The sequence below is a fragment of the Pleurodeles waltl genome, chromosome 9 (genome assembly GCF_031143425.1).
Source record: "Pleurodeles waltl isolate 20211129_DDA chromosome 9, aPleWal1.hap1.20221129, whole genome shotgun sequence".
Taxonomy (NCBI): Eukaryota; Metazoa; Chordata; class Amphibia; order Caudata; family Salamandridae; genus Pleurodeles; species Pleurodeles waltl.
Genome location: NC_090448.1, coordinates 993,356,026 through 993,378,749, shown reverse-complemented (window position 1 = coordinate 993,378,749; position 22,724 = coordinate 993,356,026). Strand labels below are relative to the sequence as shown.

At 45.1% G+C, this 22,724-nt stretch overlaps 2 protein-coding genes across 2 annotated transcripts in view; one reads left to right on the top strand and one right to left on the bottom strand.

Moving 5' to 3' along the window:
• Window positions 1–8,180, bottom strand: part of FAM161B (FAM161 centrosomal protein B) — a 67,524-nt gene extending 59,344 nt beyond the window's left edge. The window contains exon 1 of the mRNA XM_069208510.1: window positions 8,016–8,180. Coding sequence (XP_069064611.1) covers window positions 8,016–8,078 — 63 coding nt within the window. The 5' untranslated portion in view covers window positions 8,079–8,180. The remainder of the gene's footprint in view (window positions 1–8,015) is intronic.
• A 251-nt stretch (window positions 8,181–8,431) lies between these two features.
• The window catches only part of COQ6 (coenzyme Q6, monooxygenase), an 81,188-nt gene continuing 66,895 nt past the window's right edge, over window positions 8,432–22,724 (top strand). Inside the window, exon 1 of the mRNA XM_069208511.1 lies at window positions 8,432–8,761. Within this exon, the coding sequence (XP_069064612.1) occupies window positions 8,611–8,761 (151 nt within the window). The 5' untranslated portion in view covers window positions 8,432–8,610. The remainder of the gene's footprint in view (window positions 8,762–22,724) is intronic.

The following is a 22,724-nucleotide window of genomic DNA, read 5'->3' as shown; positions in this document are numbered from 1 at the left end:
CTTACCTTCTGCTTTAGCCGACCCTATGCACTGCCACATTAATCCAGAGTCGAGCAGCCCAGGCAGAGATTCACTGCGCACCCAAAGGACCAGCATGTCAGTAAGCATTCACTGACAGCCCGGAGCAACCCCGTCGGTGGAGATGTGATCACCACGGAGGGAGAGAAAACGCAGACTGTGGCTTGTTCTAGAGTGCAATGGGGGCTTGGGGGGAGTAGAGGGCTTGCCCGGTCTCCCCCCGGGCTTGTCGGGCATCCGTGGTACAGTCCACGGCCCGAGTTTAGGGGGATTGGTTGGTAGGGCAGGATAAGGCGGGCATTGGGCAGGGGTATATATGGCAGGGGCTGGGTGTGGGCGGCCTCTTTGGCCGTCGTCACACCCAGTAGGCGTGTTGTGCTCGTGGTGTTGTGTTCGTGTCAGAGGGTAGGCGTGTTGTAGGCGTTGCAAATTTAAAGTATAGGTTTGTAGTTTTCATTGTGGGTTATTCGCAGTAGGTAGTTTATTAGAGTTGGTCTAGTTGGAAATTATGGAGCCTAGTAAGGTAGTTCAAGCTCTTAAAATGCTGCAGGACGAGGGTAGGGAGGACTTAATAAAAGAGGGGGTTTTGGAGGAGGCGTGGGTGGGATTGAGGAGACCAAAAAGGTTGTCTGCGAGGGGAGTGAGCGCGGCGGTTATCGCGTGCTCATCCTCGCCGCAAAAATGTAAAAAATTCAAGGCTAAGAGCGCTGAGGGCAGGAAGGCGTCGCGCTCACCTGATAATATTGCCGAGACTCCAGCGAAGGTCCAGGGAAGCCCGACCTGGTTTGCGCGCAAAAGGGGGGCCGGGAGGTCTTCACGGCGTTCGGGAGGTTCTTTATCACGGCGGGTTGCGGCTGGAGGGAGGCGGTGCTGCATAGGCAGGGGGCGCAGCGTGAAGGTGTGCGGGAGGGAGGGGCGGGGCGCATCAAGTCAGTGGAGCAAGCCCAACCGACTAAAGAAAGAGTTGGGCGCCCGGCAGCCATTTTAGAGGAAAGACGGTTAGGAGGCAATTTTAAAATGGCGGCGCCCATCGTGGGAAAAGAAAAGGTGCCGGTTTCTCATAAATTTAAGCGGAATGCGGTGGATTTGGAGGCTCAAGGACAAAGTATAAGGTCAGAGGAGGTTATTTTTATATCTGATGAGGAGCAAGAAGGGTTGGAGGCATTTGGCCTAGATGTTGTTGAGGGAGAATTGCGCTCTGATAGTCAGTTTGTTGGAGGGTTTGAAGGATATGGTTTGGCAGATAAGGAGTTGTTGGGTAGTTTTCACAAGGAGGTGAAGGAGAGTGAGGTTGTTGAGGTAGGATTGGATTTAGGTGAGCTGGTTGAATTTGTGGATCAGGATGGGTCTATATTTAAAGGTAGAGTTTGGGGTAAGTCTAGTGGTGAATCGAAGAAAGGCAGGTTTCAAGTTTTACAGGAGGTGAGGCAGAGAGATGTTGAGGAGGTAGGCGTTGGGTGTGGCGCTCCTCGGTTTCAGGGCGGACTGAAGGGGTTGACGGTGCATCGGGAGGCTGAGCGGCCTTCTGATGGTCAGAGTCAGCCGGTTAAGGCCAGGGCGCCTTTAGCACACCGGGGAGAAGAGAGGGTGAAGTCCGGAGCGGCTTACCTGACAACGCAGGAGTCAGCAATGTCGCTAATGGGTCACGGTGCGGGCTCATTAGATGAGGTCCCTTCCACTAGCCGGGGCGCTATGGGAAGGTGGGAGCTCCAAGGAGAAGAGGACCTGGACTTCGAGGAAGAGATGGAAGATCGGGCTCTTCCGGTTTCTTCGGCTGTGGTTACTGACATTGCGCCATCGGCGGCAGAGGTGGTCCGGGGCGATCACCCTGTAAGGCGACGTCAGGCTGTAGAAGGGTGTCTACCAAGAGGTGAGGTGGGAAAAGGGATCGGGGGCAATTTAAGGGGTGCCATGGGGGGTTTGCTGGCAAAAGGGGGTGTGGATGCCTCAATTCAGGTGGATTCGGTCGACTCTGGTGCAGGTAAGTCGGAAGTGGTGATGGAAGAGGATGATTCGAAGGTTGGAACGGATGAGGTACACAGGGTGGCGGTGGTTAATTCGGGAGTCGTATTGAAGGGTAAAAAATTACCTTATATGGGGGTGGCGATGCCTTTGGGGGCGCATCTCACCCAGAATTTGAAGGAGAGGATTTGGAAAGGGGAATTTGTTGATGTTTTCAAATTACTCCATAGAGAAGTTCAGGCAAAAGAAGGGTCTAAGGAGGAGGAGTGGGAGTTACTCAGGAGGCCTAGGGTGCCTACAAACATAGAGAATTGGACGTCTGCTTTTCTCATTTATGCTAGTGTTTATTGTGAGCGGCATGTTGATTCTTGTGTGGCGCTTTTTAAGTATATGGATGTAGTGCGGCGAGCCCAGATGGATTATGGTGGCTTTGGTTGGTTCCGCTACGATGAAGAGTTTCGGGCTCGGAAAGCCATGGATCCGTCCAAGGCCTGGGGTGAAATTGATAATGAGCTGTGGATGCAGTGGTTAAGGACAGCGAGGTATGCTCCAACTACGCACACAGCTAGTGGTCTGCCGGTGCAGTATAGGCCCTTTCAGGGGCGTCCCACCCAGTTTGGGGTGGGTGTCGGACAGCGTAGCTACTTGCAAGGGAATGGATCTTGCTGGGCTTTTAACAGTGGCTTCTGCAACAGGCAGCCGTGTAGATTTCGGCACGATTGTGCCCACTGTGGTGGGAGGCATCCATCCTATCAGTGCTTCGGGGGTATGCAGTGGAGTGGTCAGGGACAGCAGTTCAGAGGTGGTGACAGAGGTAGAGGACAGACTCAGCATGTTGGGGGAAAAGGGGCCTTCTCCTATTTATTTAAGTGTTATTGTGTATTGGCTACAGCGTTATCCCAGGGTTGAGGAGGCGAAAGTTCTGTTTTATGGTTTTAAAGAAGGTTTTAGGTTGTGTTATCAAGGACCTAGGTTGCGTAGGTGGGCTAATAATTTGAAATCTGCAAGGTTGTACCCAGAGGTGATTGAAGAGAAGTTGAGGAAGGAATTGATGTTAGGCAGGATAATTGGCCCCTTCTTTGAATGGCCATTGCCTAATTTAACGATTTCACCGCTTGGTGTGGTCCCTAAGAAGCAGGCGGGTGAGTTTAGGCTTATCCATCATTTGTCAAGGCCTGCGGGTGCTTCAGTGAACGATTTCATTGCAGTTGAGGACACGGCTGTGCATTATGCGTCAGTGGATCAAGCGGTGGCTTTGGTGAGGAGGTGTGGACGTGGTGCCGAAATGGCAAAATCGGATATTCAGTCAGCTTTTCGGTTGTTGCCAGTTCATCCAGAGGATTTTTCCCTGTTGGGAATTCAATTTGGGGGTGCAATTTATGTGGATAGGATGTTGCCTATGGGGTGTTCGGTTTCTTGTTCATTATTTGAGATGTTTAGCACCTTTTTACAGTGGTGTTTTCAGGATTTGGAAGGAGTGGGATTAGTCACTCATTATCTGGACGATTTCTTTTTCGTCGGAAAGGCGGGGTCTGGTTCATGTGGCAGATCGTTGTTGGGATTTCAGAGATTGATGGAGGATTTTGGTGTGCCGCTGGCTCGGGAGAAGACTGAGGGTCCAGCAACTTGTATTAATTTTTTGGTTATTGAGTTGGATTCAGAGAGAATGGAGTTGAGGTTACCTCAGGATAAAGTTCGGCAGTTGATCGAGTTGTTGGGTGAAGCAGTTAAGAAGAAGAAGATGGAGTTGAGGCAGGTTCAAGCTCTACTGGGTCACCTAAATTTTGCGTGCAGAGTAGTTAGAGTGGGGCGGGCTTTTTGTAGGAGGCTTGGCTTTTCAATGAGAGGAGCATGCTTGCCACACCAGCACATTCGGATTAAGGCCGACATCAAGGATGATTTGAAGATGTGGATGGGGTTTTTGCAGGAATTCAATGGGGTTTCTATGTTGGTGGAGGATGAGGATTGGTTCTGGCAAGTGGAGATATTCTCGGATGCATCAGGAGCGAATGGTTTTGGTTTGTTTTGGGATGGCCATTGGGTGGCGGAGGCCTGGCCAGTCAGATGGAAGGAGGCAAAGCATAGTATTGCGTTCCTGGAGTTTTTCCCTTTGGTGGTGGCATTGGTGATTTGGGGCTCTCATTTAGCCAATCGGAATGTAATATTTAATGTTGACAATCAGTCTGTGGTGGCATTAGTTAATTCACAGAAAGCTAAGGAGGACAAGGTGTTGAAGTTGCTGCGAATCTTTCTGTTGCACTGTTTGAGGTTTAACGTTATGTTTAAAGCTAAGTACATTCCGGGCATTAATAATGATATTGCTGACGCCCTATCTCGTTTTCAGTGGCGGAGGTTCCGTGGTCTGGCACCGGGAGCGGATTCGGAGAAGACTTGCGTCCCGGGGGAATTGTGGGAGATAGGAAATTGAGCCTTTTGGAGCTGGTTCAGATGTCTATAGCCCCGTCGACACGAAAGAGCTATTGGCAGGCCTGGTTGGAATTCTTGGAAGCAGGTGCGGTAAAAGTAGTAAGGGGGAGTGATGTCATTGGGAGGAGAAGGGATGAAGCGGTTCGTTTCATAATGCATCTTATTGAGAAAGGTTTGTCTGCTGTTACAATTGCTGGTAAGTTGGCTGGGATTGCTTTTTACGGTAAGTATTTTTGGGGTTACGATCCGGTTGAAGGGGAGATTTGTAGGAGGGTATTGGCAGGTTGGGCTAGGGCGGGGGGTGCTCGGTGGGACAGAAGAAGGCCGATTACGTCCCAGTTACTTAGGGCCATTTTGCGGTGTTTGAAGAGTGTTTGTTTTTCAAGTTGGGACGTTCGTCTGTTTTCCTTATGTATGGCATGGTTATTTCATGGTGCCTTTCGCATTTCGGAGTTGTTGGGAGTGAGGGGGAGGGAGGGTCTTTTGCTTTCTAATGTACAGGTAAGTGGTGGGGATATTGGGATTTGGTTGGGAAAATCAAAAACGGATCAGTTGGGTAGGGGGCAGGAGGTGGTTTTGCGTCGCACGGGTATGCAAGATTGTCCGGTTGGGTTGTGGGAAAATTTTAGGGCTGGATTGCCAGAATCTGCAAGGTTGGTTTTTATTCATCAGGATGGAAATGCGCTGACGGCGTCCCAAGTTTTGGCGGTAATGAAAATGTGTATTAGAGAGTTGGGTTTAGATCCAAGATGCTATGGGACTCATTCTTTTAGGATTGGGGCGGCGACGGAAGCGAAAAGACTTGGGAGGAGTGATCAGGCAATCCAGGAGTTGGGCAGATGGAGGTCTCAGTGTTTTCAACGGTATGTTCGTATTTTTAAGTGACTGGGGGGGGGGTTTGTTTTTGGGGGGTTGGTAGGAACAGGTTCTGTTTTGCTTTCTTCCCTGCTTATCATAATTCTTTTTTTTTTTTTTTCAGCCTTTCTTTTAGGGTTGGTGCTGTGAGTCATGGGTGTTTGGTAAGAGGCAGTTGATTAACACTACCTTTTTTCTTTTTAGGTTGCGTTGGGGGTCCAGATGGAGTTTGTGTGGTTTGGATCGTCGGGCACTCTTTTGTGAGATGGGCGGAGAAGCAGGCAGCCGCAAGGCATTTTGGTCGCCAGCTGGGCCTGGATGGTATAAGGGTTAAAGTTAGCTGGGTGGGGAAAAGTGGTATGAGGTGGGGGGAATTGCTATATGTCTTATCCCAGAGGCTAAGGCAGGGGGTTTGTCCGGATTTGTTAGTAATTCATTTAGGCGAAAATGATTTAGTGGCGCTTTCGGGTATTGGTTTGATCAAGACGATGAAGGTGGATTTACTCCGCATTAAAGAGAGGTGGTCAGGAACTCACATTGTTTGGACAAGTCTGGTACCTAGGAGGGTCTGGAGGGGTGCTCATTCTTTTAAAGGTATTGAGAAGCAGAGGCGGAAAGTGAATAGAGAGATGAAGAATTTTTGTAAGTCACATGGGTTTTCGATATTGAGCCATGATAACATTCTGGGGTCGGAGGTGGCTTTGTTCAGACAGGATGGGGTCCATCTTTCTTTCTTAGGTAATGAGCTTTATTTATTGGATTTGCGTATGGTTATTGCGGATTTATTGGGGTTGAAGCCGTGGGATAGATAGTAGGGTTGGGTGGGGCAGGAAAACGCCTACCGGGTTTTCCTGTGTGGCGGGGGGTTTGGGCCAAGAAGCAGTTCGGGTGGGGAAGGGAATCGACATAAAGATGACTGGACAGGGATTTACAGGCAAGGGTATTTTAGAAGGGATGGGTAAAGGGTAGGTCAGGTCAAGGTGTTTGGGTTAAGGGGTAGTTGTGGAATGGGTATTAGAGGGAGGGGGAGGGGGTAGGAGGTAATTTATGTATTAGTGAGGTTCAAGTAGTTTTGTGAGGCTTTTGCCAAGGTTATTTGTTTGCCAGACCTGTTCTATTAAAGCGGCCTTTTATCCCTCTATGACGAGTGTTGTGGTCTGTTCATGGTTATGCCCGATGGGGGCTTGGGGGGAGTAGAGGGCTTGCCCGGTCTCCCCCCGGGCTTGTCGGGCATCCGTGGTACAGTCCACGGCCCGAGTTTAGGGGGATTGGTTGGTAGGGCAGGATAAGGCGGGCATTGGGCAGGGGTATATATGGCAGGGGCTGGGTGTGGGCGGCCTCTTTGGCCGTCGTCACACCCAGTAGGCATGTTGTGCTCGTGCCCTCCCGCCCTCCCAGGATTTATTTCTTTTGTTTTTGTTTTGTTGATTTGGGGTTTTTTGGGGAGGGTTTATGTTATACCTTAGGCTGGGTGGAATTGGTGTTCTCATAGGTTATTCTTTAAGAGGGCAGGTCTGTGCTTAGTAAGGCTGAGGGTTGTTATTGTGGGGGGGTTGGGTTAGCTGCCACTGATAGTCAGGTCTGGCTGCGGGGGGTTTGGGCCAAGAAGCAGTTCGGGTGGGGAAGGGAATCGACATAAAGATGACTGGACAGGGATTTACAGGCAAGGGTATTTTAGAAGGGATGGGTAAAGGGTAGGTCAGGTCAAGGTGTTTGGGTTAAGGGGTAGTTGTGGAATGGGTATTAGAGGGAGGGGGAGGGGATAGGAGGTAATTTATGTATTAGTGAGGTTCAAGTAGTTTTGTGAGGCTTTTGCCAAGGTTATTTGTTTGCCAGACCTGTTCTATTAAAGCGGCCTTTTATCCCTCTATGACGAGTGTTGTGGTCTGTTCATGGTTATGCCCAATAAAGTAATGTTATTCTTGATGTCAAGCACTAGGTTTCACAATCATTTATTATACCAATTTGTGTTTGTCGAGTGCTGAGCTTGGCACCTCCACACTACCATCTTAAGAAGTCTGACCGCTTATCACTACTACTACTAAGCGTCAGGAGCCACAGTAGGGCAGACTGCAGGATATCATAGGCAAACCGCCTCAACCCCCAAAGCTGATGCCCAGAAACCCCTGCTTACCCCGTAGCCCTCACGGCCTCCTCCCTCCTTCCCTGAGGGGGTCCGACAACCTGCACTCCTTTTCCATCCACATCATACATGTCAACTTTAGGAAACAAATAAAAGGGAGATTTAGAGACAAACTCAGGATAAAACTATTTCCTGTTGTGGTTGAGGGGGCTTTAAGCGTGAATAACCTGAAGTAAAACCGTTTTTAGATTTCAAAATGTGATGCCTCCTGTTTAAATGTAGTTAGTAGTACCATATGTGAGAAAGGAGGCGGTGGTATGGCCAGAGGCGCACATTTTGGAACTGGGGAATGAGGTTCGTCTTGGCGTCGGCTCAACATCCGACATGATGGGAAAATCACTTACTTAACCTTCCCGAACCTAAAACAAAATAATTGTGACCCTGTGTGGTGTAATTGGTACTCACGGAAAGCTCGCCAATTCCTTCGGCTCGAGTTCGTGCTATATAAAAGTGCAAAAAAAAAAGCGTCTATAATTAGATATTATATGCCCCGCCCTACTTCATCGCTTCGTCCTACCGTATACTAGGATTCCCTGCCATCTGCTCAGGATTTTACAGCGAAGCCCACACCGTTCCCTGATCAAATTCCCACCTCCGGCTTTAACTTCACCTGGTAATGCTCCCCAGGGGTCCCTCGGCTCGCTGCGTCCTCAGGCATTCGGGACACGGTCATCTCTGGCTGCAGCTCTCAGGCCCAGCCTCTTTTCCCCATCACCACACACTGGACAGAGAAAAACTAAGAGAGCCAGTCACGTCGCAGTGTTGCATTCTGCCCTGCCTTCTTTCCTTTTTTGTCTACTGTGATTTGTCAGAAAGAGAGAGCACGTGGTTAAGGCAGACGCGTTCTCATGGAAACTGCACTACATCCCAATGCTAACCTGTAATTGGTTTCCGTAGATAACCTCTATTCCAATTATTTAGAGTCTTTTTGTCCACCAATCCGCGTATCCATGAGAAAATGTGAAATCACTCGCACCGCCCTCCAAGAATAGTGAGCTCTGATGGGTTGTTCAGCAGGAAGTGGGCGTGGCGTTTCAGAGTTGGCACAAGTAGCTTGACCCCTGGGAAGCCTTGGGCAGTGTTTGGTGCGCGCCACTCTAAGTACAGCATATTTTTTTCCCGTGTCCCTAGGACTTTCATTGGGCTTTTGCTTTCTAGCTATTGAAGTCCCGTCTCTCCAAGCTGCTGAGCTCGCCTACCTGGAAATGCCTCTCCCGCCCGGAATACGGCTTCTTAGCCGACTCCTCGCCACCGGGGCTTCCCGCAGAGGCAACTGTACCGCGACCTCTCCTCCCCTGTACGATGTGGTGATCTCTGGTGGTGGCATGGTCGGTGGTGCCCTGGGGTGCGCTCTTGGTGAGTAAGATGCCCCCGTGCTCGGCAGAACCACTGCTCCTGAATAACGCGCCTTTGCGCCAGATTTGCTATTCTTTATTTGTCTTTGCTTACTGCTCTCCCACCATTACAGTACAACCCTGTTTATCTTTATCGACTAGGACACTGGAAAAACTATTATTTATTTACAAATACCTATTTGAATTTGAGACATAATTTCTCCTTTATCTACTCAAAGGTGAACCGAGAGCTTGCTATGTAATCGATATGTTATGTAAAGCTTTGCTAGCTAGTTACAACCATGCCTTCTAAAAGGATTGGCAACATTAACAACGGAATGGAAATGTACTGCCCCCTTTGTCCGAGAGCTACCTTTCTACAATCAGTGAGTACTCTTTTAGAATCCTTCTTACCCTCTCTGATTTCACCCTGTTAGGAGATATCAAATTTCATCTTGGTGCTAGGAGAGAGACAGAATATCTAGTGGACACTGTCCATCCTGGACCGGGTCCAATCAGTCTTGCTCGTATGTATTTGGCGGGCCGTAGACAGGATTTTCACAAATAATTTAGTACATATCTTTACTGCTACGCTACCTTTGAGTTGGTCAGATCAAAAGGATGTTATGTTTAGGCAAAGGATACCTAACAAATAGCCCTCGTTAGCACTTCACATCAAAGCTTAGTAATACGTGCATGGCATAAAATTAAAGCCGTTCAGTTTAATCAGATACCCAGACGGCTAGTGTGAAGTATTTAGACGTAGCAAGGTCGAAATTCTCGGACTGGTTGGGCTCGTCGGTAGACCAACCAGCACCTTTATAATCAGTCATCACAGAAGTAAACTTAGCTCCTTGGTTTTCTGATAAATCGAGAGCTCAAAAACAACTTTGTCGATGACAGGAATGTAAATGCAGGGACATGTTTTAACCCACTCGGAGATACATTTAAACATGTGGATTAGTGACTATAAAGCCACGATTAAAGCTGAAAAGGCAGCCTCATTACTAAAATCGAATTGGCAAAAAAAACAACCATGGTACTTTTTTAGACAAAGTATTCTTTTCAGACGCTTAATATGCTACCCAACCTTAATAACGAAAACAATTTCTGTGATAAACGTGCTGACTACTTACAAGCTAAAAGGAAGAGGTTGATATTGAATTATCTTTAAACAGGCAAGTCATTCATGGTGTAACTAAAGATCTAAGTTCTCCTCTTTCAATGGAGACCGTGAATGACTTCCCTCCTCTTGCGGTTGAGCAGGCAAAGAAAACTGTGGGAATCAGTAAGCTCAGGCTCTCCATCTGATCCTTGTCCTCAAGCAAATGTACAACTTGCCCTGAGACAATAGCTTTACATCTTACAATATTATTAATGAGATGTTCAGATTGAGGGAGTTCATTAAAGCATGGAAAATAGAGACTGTGCTCTATCTTGTAATAAAAAAAGAAAAACACCCCACACTTACCTAGCAGCTACCATCCCATTTCCCATCGCCCATAGCCTGCCAAAACTGTAGAAAAGTCAACACACCTGGAACTAGCCTCCTTTCTTAACAATGATAATCTTCTAGACTCTTCTCAGTTTGGATTCAGAAGTGGTCACACTTCTCAATCAGCACTGATTGTGGCCTCAGAGAAAACAAGGGCATTTCTGAACAATGGAGGTAAAGCAGGTCTCATTTTACTTGACCTGTCGACTGCATTCGACTTGGTCAACCACAATCTGCTCCTCGGTCGCCTTAATAACACTGGGATTAAGGGCACTGCTTTGGCCATTTTAAGCTCCTTTCTCTCCAACAGAGAACAATCACTTGCCCTTAATGAGTTTGTTTTTCGTCCCTTCTCCCTCCCTTGTGGGGTACCTCGAGGGTCATCATTAAGTCATACACTTTTTAATATATACATCACACCATTGTCCAGTCTGATTAGACGTTTTGTTTTTTCTATAGTGTCGTATGCAGACTACACACACATTGTTGTTTCTATCTAAAGTGATGTTCAAGATGCAGCCACTAGGTTCCATGACTGTATGTTTGAAGCGGGCAGTTGATGATGGACAGTTGATGTAAACTTTCTTTTGGGAAGACTAAGGGCATCCTGTTTGGTCCTGACTTTTTTTTTTGTCCCCTCCCACTTGGTGTCCACATGATCTGGGAACTATTTCAACCCCTATTAAGAAAGTAAGGAATTTATGTGTCATGTTTGAGGATTAGCTCACCTCTAAAGATCAAATTAAGTAATCTCATCCTCATTCTATTCTTTATGGATAATAAACTTCTTTGCATTTCTTTCCCACTTCAGAAGACAATAGTTATGACCCTCGTTCCTTCCGAAACTGACTACATCAATGCCCTGTACATGAATATGTAGCAGCAACTGCTGAACAAACTTCACACCCTGCAGAATGCAGCAGCTTGCATGCTTTTGGGGATCCTCAAGTTCTATTCGATATCCAAGGCTCTGCATAAGTTACACTGGTTACCTATTGGGAAACATATTGCCTATAAGAGTCTGTGTATTGCCCATAAGGCCCTTTATGATGCTGGCTCTGACTTCCTTAAGCACAGCTTTAAGTGGTACACTCCCATCAGGGCACTTCTCTACACTTTTACCCAAAATGTAAGGGTTCCTACATTCAAAGGATCTTCCTGGGGTGGCAGAAGTTTTACTTGCTGCACTGCTAAACTATGGAATAGCCGTCCTCTTAATCTGAAATCTCTGACTGATATACTTTGCTTTATGAAGGCATTAAAAACCTAGCTTAATACTAATTAGTATTGTCATTTTAAACTTCTGGTCCTCTCGGACATCCACAGCACCAAGACGCCCCTGTGCATTTGCACTCTTTGTAAGAATATATCATATCATAGGGTAAGGTGAGTGAATGAGGTGCATGCAGAGAAGTGGTAGCTGTGCATGAAGTACTGCAGGGAAAATGTGAGAATAGTCCCATGTCTCAGTTTTCTGAACTTAAAATTAACTTCTGCAAGATGTTTGAAGGAAGGGGTTGTTGAGAATTGGGCTAGCCCACAGTGGAATGATCTAGTTTTGTGGCAGCTATGGCTATTATATTACAGAGAGTCATAATTTAGCTTCTGAAGCCTTACTTTTTTCAGAGAGCTTTAAAATGTGTCATTGTTTCCACAGCAGTGTCTTGTTTCCTTAATGCTTCTGTACTCCAGCCTCCATTGCTGCTTTCAAGTAAGTTTTGTAAGTGTTGGGTTTCACTTCTGTTGGTTTAACACAGCCAGAGAGTACTTTAGAAATTGTGGTAATAAATATATTGGTCCGAACAGCAGGGTAAGCTGCAGCGTGGAGTACCTGAATAAAGGTACAAAGAGGTGTGGGAGTTTGCACTGTGTCACATCCCAACTGAGAGTACAATCAAGAAAGACCAAAGGATGAGCCTTTCATAAGGGATTCCCTTCGACATGCATACCGGAATCTGCAGTTCCTACCATCTACCGATGGGCAGTACTCCAAGAAGTCTGCTCAGCAGCTCCTTGCTAATAATCATTGAATTTCAGGGTATGGATCTCAACCTCCGGCCATAGGAATGCAGGCAATACACTTCCATTTTCTGGGGAAGATGCACTTGTCTTCCAACTTGTGCTATGTCAAACCAGAGGTGTATGAAACAGATCCCACCTTGCTTTATAATTAACACTGTGAGCCAAACTCTAGAGTCTTGCATCCTCAAATTGCATGAGGTCTCAAAAAGGTTTGTGTTCCTTGTACCCACAGAGTGAAATGGAACACAGCATGCATGCGACTGGCAGAGGCACTAATGCTATATAGCTTATTCAAAGGGATGCCTAGGATGCTGCATCACATTTTATTGCATTAATAAGAAGGGCCTATCACTGTAGGCAAGCCCACCTAAAACATATTTTCTGATTTCACACTTTTTGTATATTCCACTCATTAAAGTTATAGGCTAGAGCTCAATATATTTCTTCACATGTGGAAAATATTCTTCTCCTGTATATTCCTGTACTCATGGAAACCTAAAAACTATGTGGTGCCATTTAATTTGTAAATATTGCACCTCATCAAATCTCTAACGGGTGCTGATATAGATGTGTTAACTTTATATCTCACAAAGCCACTCTGATATGGAATGCTAGTAAAAATACTGATTCAGAGATCCCCATCTTCCTCTACCCATGCCTAATCAGGACCACAACTATACACAAAATCTCAGATTGGACAACTCAGTACAGTAGCCAGCTAAGCAACCCATATAATATAAAATACCATAAAGGAACCTGCAGAGCTTTTCAAAGCTACCAGCATACTGAAATCCATAAAACTGTGCATCTGTCGATCACACTTCATCCACGCTGCTGCACGCTGCGTCCCATAACAAGATAACCACACCTCGGTGGTCTGAAACACGAAACTCTAAGCACGTCAAACTGACTTTTTGAAATTGGTGATGCCTGGAACACAAGGCCACAAAGCCTTTGTTCCACCCCAGAGTTAATATGCAGACAGCAGCTCAAGACCCTGGCTCTGTTAGGTGTGGTAATTTAATCTTCACCCATCAAGCCTCACTGGGCTGATCAAATTATTTGATGCTGTCTCTGTTCAGCACCAGTGCTTTACTAAAAGAACTGATAAACTAATTACATTTCAATTAATTGAACATGACCCATTCCCTGTCGCTGAACATTATGGTATAGTTTAACTTGAGACTTATTAGATACCACTGGGGAAACTCAGATGTGGGGGATTTACTTGTAGACTAGGGAGGAGGTCTGTTTGATTCCCAACAGGTTTCGCAGCATACTCTTCCTCTGTATAAGTAATATTCTTTATTTGGTATAGCTCTGGGCATCTTCAATCACGTTAAAATATGCATAGGGATCGTTTATTGCTTGAAAACCCTTGCTATCCACTAATCCCTTCTTTAGACTCTCTTCAGCAGCAACCACCTTCCCTCCCAGCACTAATGTAAAACTATAGCACTGCAACTGGAAAATTGTAGCACTGCAGCACCTACCCCAACTATTAGCGTTGTAAACTCCTAACAGCACTTTTCTTGTCACATTAAATGTAAAAATAAAAATGAGCGCAATCGCGCTGTGTAAAACACAGCGTGATCGCGCCTTGAACTAAAGAGAAAAAGTAGTCCAGAAACCGTAAGGAAAACGTAGTGCCTCGTATGTTTTCATTGTTTAATCCACTCTTTCCGTTTTTGGTGAAATGTATAAGACTTTTTGCTGCCTTCAGGTTCTCATGTATTTCCTTAGATGAGGCAGTTTTTCTTCTGTTTTACTCATTAATGCTTTCTTCTTTGTCTGTCACTACATCTCCCAAAACTTGGTGTTGACCGGTTGTATCTGCTTTGATTTGGTATTTCAAGCCCTTGCATTATTCAGTCTTTGTGCTTTGGGTTTCCATGCTGTATATCTTTGTATGGCACTCGGTAAAATAAAACCATCTGTAGGTGCTCACTAATGAGTGGCCATCTTGGAATGGCCAAAAACATTTTAAGGTGGCTGGGCAGCATAAAATTAAGTTAAGAAGAACAAAGTTTAAAGAAAACACAGATGGGTGAAAGAGAGAGTGGATGTTAAGGAGGAAGAGGTAATAGCCCCTCTCAGGTCCTGCACAGCGAATTCTGACGTTAGCAGCAGAAAGTTACATCAACTGCCTAGATCACTGTGAGACCTCAGTGCTGTTGGGCAGGACACACAAGAATAAGGAGGACAGACATCAAATCTGATACAGGGAGGTGAGATCTAGAGCAAAGATTCCCCTCGTGCACTGGGTTGATCCAAAGCCCACTTTAAGTATACGTTATTTTTGGAAACAATTTTGACAACTTGTCAACAGACAGCTTAAGCCTTTCATGGCCGAGACCTAAAAAGGGGGTTGGTTGTGATGGGAAGGGGAGGGCAACAGAATCAAGAGGATGCATGCATTTCGAAACATACCTCCACTAAAACCTTCATCAGATAGCATGTTTAAGAAAACATTTGCCCAAGCTATAACCTTGTTGTTGTAAAGCTGGTTTTTACAAATAATGAATGTTTGAATTGCTATTAACTGGGTTTAGCATCACTTGCCGTGGACATAATCAAACCTTGAAAGATTGTGCAAGTCTCATCGGGATCTCAGATTGTGAAATGCTTTTGTTTGCATGTAGTTATCTGATCAGGTACATTTTAACTGGGCTCGATCTCACTAACTAGCACTACTTACTTTAAAGAGATGGGGCCAGTACACAACCGGAGAATGTGCTTGTGAACATTTCCAACATGCTTACTCGAGTGGAGTATCAGCTAAGCCATGGGTTCTCGCAAAATGTTCCAGGGGGCCAAAAAGTTTGGCCTGTCGTGACTACGGGCCGCACTGATGACAGCAGCATGGCCTGTGTTGTCCATATATGAAAGCAATCCAGGCTACTCAGACGGTGAACACTTTTTTTTCCCACGTTTGTTGCAAGATGTCTTAAAAAAAATGTATTCCTAAAGTTAAGTGGTGCAGGACATTTTCCTTACATCTTTTCTTTTACATTAGATAATGTTATGTTGGTTGGAAATAAATGCTTGCCTCTTTAGTTACTGTTCTTCGAAATATCCCCCCCCCCCCCAGTAAACAGTAGGGCAGTGCTGCCGTTCACCGAGGGGCCGCAGGAAAAGGTCAGGAGGGCCACACTTTGAGTATCGGTGTGCTAATGAGACTGTCCCCTAAAGTACACATGGCGGACCAGGAAGTTCTCTGAAAATGTGCGCTTCGGGAAGGCTTCCCATATGTACTCCTTTAGATTTTCTTGCATTAGCAACAGTGTCTAAAACGTGTGCAAATCATACACGGAAGTATACAATGCAAACAATTTGACATGTGTTATTTGTTGAGTAATTTTATCTGTCGTAGAAACAAAATCCTCAGCAGTATTCGGATTTGGAAGTGGTAAAGCTGCCCGCTGTATTTTAACAAAGAAGCAGTACATTGAACTTGATTAACGTTGGCTCTATGGTGCTCAATTTAATGCATTTTCCATTGTTGCTTTTCTATGTCAAAGTACATTCTGCTCAAATTAGAATACGGATGACTACTTTGACTACTCACAAGTTTAAAAAATAAAATAAAAATGCCAATACAATTTATGTCGTGAGACCGTATGTTCTTAATCTTCCTGCCATTGGCTCAGTTTTACCAAACTCTGGTACACTTAGAAGCCAACTGTACGACAGTAAAATCTACAATAAACACATTTGCAGGCAGAAAGCGGAGAAACATGCTGCCGTTTCTGTGGGTTTGTTTAGGCCCGCCCCCTTTGGATTCGTTCCTCTCAGTGCAGGTGAGAATGGGGAGTGGCGTTCCTTCATGCTTTTTATCGCCTGACTGTGACGGATCAAGCGAGCAATAACAGCACCCATAAAACAATTAAATTCAGAGCAGGCTTTTTTGTTTATTTGTTTAGTGTTGGACCTTTCTCCCTGGATTAGTTGACGGGGAAAGGCAGACCAGTTCGCCGTAGTCCAAGGATGTGGACCTCGTTTGTTTAAGTCCGGATGTCTGAAGTTGGGCACAGCACTATCAGTCGGTAGACCAGATATCGGCTAGACACCTTAAAGTTATTTATGGATATTGCTCCACCCAACCCTATTACAGCTCTGTTCCCGTCTTTGGCATGATCAGGTCTGCATTGTTTGCTTGTGTATTATTTGTAGTGCCCACTGGTAGTAGAAACCCAGCTTCAAGGCACAGTTGCATACAGCAAACATCACATCGTAAGAGACGAAAGAAACAGTCTTTAAGACAATATCTTTTCAAGCATCGTTATCAATATAATGCACAAATGAGGTACAGCATGCACGGGGACTGAATTGAACCCGCCTTCTCGTGCTGGCAAAGGGGTGAATGGCGGCAACCCAAGTTTATCACACTTGTAGCGGATTGAGCCTCTTAAAGATAGCCCAGACGTACACTACCCTCGGACGAATAGGAAGATAGTTCCATGTTTTTGAACAGACAGTCTTCTGAGAGTTCCCTCCAAATTTTGCTTGGTCGTGATTTTATTATCCGGGCAGTGCTTTGTATTCTGGGATGGGTTTGTTGGTCTTCTAGTAAGCAGCTTTAATCTGTACTTTTAAGCGACACTTAAGTTCATGTATTTTTTTTGTTTGTTTGTTTTTTAAGGCGAATATCAGCCATACTGTCCCTATTTTGTACTTTTTGGGTTTCTTTTTCTGGGAGACCCAAGCAGTGTTGCAGTCTAGATAGCACGACGGCTCCAAGGACTAGCTTACCACAAGCAGTCTTTAACACTGAGCTGGTTTTTGACAAGGCATAACAATGGAAGTTTTCCAGAGACGTGCACCTCTTCCTGTTTAACCAACATCTGAATGGTCTGCTTCTCACAGGTGTGTGGCTCGCAGCAGAACATAACTATATCTTGCCCTTCCCTATGCCCCGTCCATTAAAATATTTACCATATTGATCCTGCAGTCAGAGAAGGGATGGGAGAGTAGCTGTTATTTGTTAAAGCTGGCCTGCAGTGTCCACTGTAAACCCTTTTAAAATACCCATGTCTTCCGAATACCTAGCTGAGTAGAAGAGGCTGACTTCTAAGGAGGCTTTGGGCACTGCATCTCGGAGATGTCCAGGAAGAGATGGGCAGGAGCCCAAACCAGATTTCATTGATTCAACCCAAGCCCCCCAAACAGCAGATGAGTCCCACTGTGATTTCAGACCTATACCAGTGAATGACAGGTGCCACTGCACAATTGAAGAGGAGTTTGTTCCGCAAGAGGAATATGAGCACTCCAGTTTCCCGAGGAGTGCAGAGTCTCAAGTTTTACAACTTGGGAAAGGCATCTTCCAACATGAGCACTCAGAAATATAAACCTGCACCACTGGTCCACGCATATATTTAAGTATGCTGGGCCAGTTCCGAACATCTGTACACTCCAGAGGACTGTGAATTTAGATATTAGTTTAGATCAACGGCCCTATACTAAAAGCAAATGTGACAGTACAATAAGGAAGAAAGTAAAATCTAGAGCAGCTGTTTCTGGACACATTGTCTATTCTGAATCATAATTCTGTCGGAATAAACAGCCGTAGGAAGCCATAGAAGAAATCCTGCAAAATCTGAAGCATACAAGAAAAAAAGAAAGAGCAGCTGGCCAAACTAGTGTCAAACATAATGATGAAGACCTGCCTTGATGCTGCTGACATCATGGAAGTGACTGATCTCAAGAGTTGTAATGCAAGAACTTGCATTGTTGAATCTCTGGTTTAACACTTGATGGATAGGTTCAATTATGCTCTTTCATCATTGCCATTCGGTGTATTGTGAAGAACAGTGAGACCACCAGTTTCAAGGGGCTGCTACAACAGATGTTGCCTTCTGGAAAAAGCCCCCCCCCATGTTGCATAATACATAAGCTGCTAAGATCTAGGACATGTATTTGCCAGCTCTTGTCCAGACTGAGGCAGTTGGACTCACACCAGCAAGGTACATCATATCAAAAGGGTTCTATATGAATGAGATGGAAGAGGCCACACAAGATGATTAAATTAGACCTTTTCCGTTTTCTATAAGAGTACATTTAGGTGGCATTAGATAAGTCAGCAATAGAAGGGCTGCATCTGATTACACATAGCTTGCTATGCTGCACTATGAATTAGTGTTATGTTGATGAACCATACTTCTGAATCCCCAGTAACCACAGATCCTTTAGGCTCACTGTAGATATGTCCTTCATTTATAATGAAGGAGAAACAAATTCATAACGGCCCTTTATAATGATGGGCCTCTGAAACAAAAAGGCTCTTGGATGCAGCCAAGAAGAAAAAGTAATTTTCAGTTTGAGGGTGAGAACATGGCTTCCTAATGTTGTTCTTACGGTGCAGAGAAGCGGAAAATGCCTTGAAGAAGAGATCGCTTGCCTAATGATTTGAAACCGACATCCTCCATCTGGCTATACTGAGTAATTCAAAAAAAGAAAGGACTCCCCTTGTGGGATCCAGGTAGACCGGGAAATATTTTAAAATATATAAAATTGCCTACGGAATGTTTTGCACGTGATGGCTATAAGATGGGAAGTGTTAGTATCAGTTGAAAGAGTTTTTGTCTTCTTGCATAGCCTCTTAGACCGAAAATGCACAAATACTTCGAAGGGGCAGGGGTAAAGTACTGGAAGTCCTGCCACCTAATGACAAAACAAGTAAAAAATGATCAACCCGTTATGAAACATTTTTTTACGCAGCCTTGTGTTTATGCGTACTGAGGTTCACCTGGACTACCTAGAATTGGTGAACCTAGTACGTAAATTTTCATTTCTCACCCATTTCCAAACAAAACACCGGATTGAAAATTGTGCATTCTGGTAAACCTGGGCCCGTTTTTAGTTTGTTTTTCTTCTTCTTTTCACTTCTGAGTCTGACTTTAAGTCAGATGAGTCCTAGTACCCCTAGACCTACAGCCCATTTGGAAGATTGCACAGTTTGCCATTCTTGTAGTGGGAAAGCATGTAATTCTACAGCAGCGTAACAAAAAATTGTTGCTACACATACCACAATAAAAATATGCATTGTTTGTAGTTCGTATGTGTAACTGACCTGTATCGTCAGTCTGGTGGGCATGGGTTCAGATTCGCCGAAATTCAATGGATGGGAAGGTTGGCAGATAGGGGCTTATTAGTGAAGTTCTTGACTAGTGAACATGTGGCTCTGGGATGGACGGGGCAGTGCTTCTAACACGGTTTATTATAATGCCACTGGTCATCTGCTGAAAATAGTAAACTGAGAACATGAAAAAATGCCGCTATAGGGGATGTGTCACAAGATGGTGGATGCCAGTACTGATTAAAGCTCTTGAACCTAAACCGCTAATCGTCTTTCAGAATCATGTAAATCTTTAAGGGTCTGGGCTGCAGGTCTGCAGTGTGGCCCCACAGAGGTTCAGGTGACTACCCCACCCCCCACCCCCCCATTCCGAGGCGGTGCTTTGCTGCTGGATGGTGCAACGGAGCGAGTCATGGGCCCCATCCCAGATTATAGAGGTGTTCTCTTTTATGGGGCCCCCCTGCGCTTGGAGATTGGGGCTACAACCTCTGGCTCGTTGACCCTTGTGTGGGCACTGGCTCCTCCCTTCAGGTCTGGAGCGACTGTAGATTTGCATAGGGGATGTCCGTAAAAGAGGATGAGGCACTAAGCCTTGCAAGAGGTGAAAAGAAGGTGAGTTTTCTTAACCTCTTCACCCGGGCATCTCCGGCAAGAGACATCCAGAGTATTTTGGGAGTGGAGGTCTAGCCCATAGAGGCCTGGCAGATGGATATAACACCTTGAACAAGCATCGACCTGACTTTTCCAACGTGAGGGCCCACAATGGGGTCCACATGGAGACTTGGGTATCCCTTGTTTGCAATTCACATAAAGCTGAACTAGGGCAGTCCGAGAGACGCACCCTCGATCCCTAGTTGAGGAAATGAGCCAAGGGACCCCGTTTCAGAGAACAGGGTGGCCAGTTAGAATAGGACATATTTTCAATGAGAGTGAATAACTGAAATGGGGGCCATATTTGTCAGATAACCTGAGGTACCTTGTGAGGGATAAGTAAGAGACTCACAAGGAGCCCAGGAGGTAACTGGAAGTGCTGTGCTGCGGCTAGTGTGTCATCCCAACCTGAATACGGCAGGACAGATTGCTTGGACTTGGAGTGCATTTCCATTCCTCACACCACCCCGTGCATTCTGTAGTGCCCACATATTACCTCATCACCCCCCACATTTCCTGTGGTGCCAGGACTGGCGTGTTGCTGTGAAGGGTCTAGACAAGTGGTTCCCAACCTGTGGTCCGGGGGCCCCTGGGGGTACACAAAGCCTTCTCAGGGGGTCCGCAACTGCTTAGAAAATTAAAAAATATTGACAAATTAGGTCCCCAGCTTCCAGTAATGACTCAGGCGGGGGTCCCCGGATTCCAATGATGATTCAGTGGGGGTCCCTGGGTTCCATTAATGTTAAAATGGGGGTCCACATAAATCAAAAGGTTGGGAACCACTGGTCTAGACTTTCTGCTGGTGATCAGAGCCCTCTTGGTCTCTGTAGACATCCAGATCTCCCCATTAGCTGTTGTGCAGTGCAAAAATACAAAGAGCTTGCCACAAATAAGAAGTAGAAATTACCAACCTCAGTGCAGATGATGGTAGCTTAAGCATGGTGGAGAACAAAATTACAGCTATTCCAAACCAAGAGTAATAAGTAAATTAACAAAAATAATACTCTTGCATTCTGATCCGCAGAGCCCCTCAATCACTGAGGTAGAGTTGCTTGCAAACCTCTCATGGGATTCTAAAGAATCCATGAATTTAATATTGCAGGCTACTAAAGCATCTCATCAAGCGATCATGACTTCCCTCTCACAAGGTCCAAATCAACAATTGATTGTTTGGCCACAAAATTGACCTGTCTATTAGGTTGGAGCTGGACCAACACAGGCTTCTCTTGTTACTCTACAGGGTACAGTTCCTCATGCACTGCCACCAGTCATTAGAATACCTGTTCTTTGTTGGCTGGGTTTGCTGAGGCTTATTAAATGCATGGAACACCCACAGTGAAAACTTCACTGTGGCAAGGCACTTAACTTGTCCTCAAAGCACGACTAGGGACGTGATAAGAATAGTGAATACTCAAGACCACAGTAAATAATTTGAGGAACTGGTGGGGGGAATTTGTGCTCCACAAGACGCAAGTTTTCAGATACTTGCAATTGCAACATGCCCTGGAGCACCACAGGAATAATCAGAAGGCAGTCCCTGAGTGCCAATCACCTATAATTGAAATTAACAATAGACTGGGCAGGAAAGGAGTATCATGGTTGTATGGGTTCTTGGTAATTAACTCCCCTCCTATTACTTGGTCCGAGGCATAAATAGGAATTTGATATGGGGAGGTTAAAAAAATTAAGAATGGACTGAGGTAAAAACTGATTCAGGGTGTCTGGCAATAGCTTCCTGTTTCAGGCTCATCCAGTTTAAACACTTTCATTGATTCTCTTACAACCCAACAAGACTCTAGTGCATGGGTAAGGCTCAGGATCCTAACTATTTAGGATTGTCCAGAAATGTCCAGCTATGGGCACAGCTTGAGGATAGTGGCTGGTGAACTAGTGGAAGTAGACCCTAAAATGATGTTGCTACTAATTGATGATGGATGGATGGATGGATGGGTGGGTGGGGTGGGTCATGTAGCATTAGAACCATCATAGCTCTATGTCTGCTGATAGCTAAAAGAGAGCTTGCATGACATTGGTGTGAAGAAGTGCTAAAGCAGACATTTTGGCTCTATTTTAGTCATAGCAGACTAGATAGCGGATTTCATACTCTAGGTCGATGAACTGAAGGTGCTTCAAAGAAAACGTCACAGGAAATATGGCGTAAACAATCAATTTAAGCATATAATCATCAATTTGAATGTCCATACCCACACCAGTTTATTAAGAAGTTTAAGGTTTATTTCCCTATATTAACAATGCTAAAGTCACAAAAATAATTCTCAAACTCAAATGATACATATATAGAAACAATAAAGGCTGATTTAGTCGACGTATGAATCTAAGCTTAATCGATGCAAAAAGACATAATACTTCAATGGTTATTACACAAAACCATAGCAATAGAATCTGAGCAAGAGAAATACAATACAAATGACAAAAACGAAAGGAACCAAATAACTATTCATATATATGAGAGAAACACCTCACTAACCACTAATTAGCATCAACATGTTGGGCTTCATGTAAAAGAATTTAGTAAAATGAATTTAGAAAATATCTAGCTAAGGTGCTATCAAAAATAGCAGCAGTGTTGTAATACTAGCAGTTGGTACCTGACAAACAAAAGACAAATAATAATACACAGTTCATACGTTTACCCAATCACTAAGGTATGCAGCAACAACGTCTACCAATGGTGACTGAACATTAAATTAAACTTTTTAAATCATACTGATAATACATAAT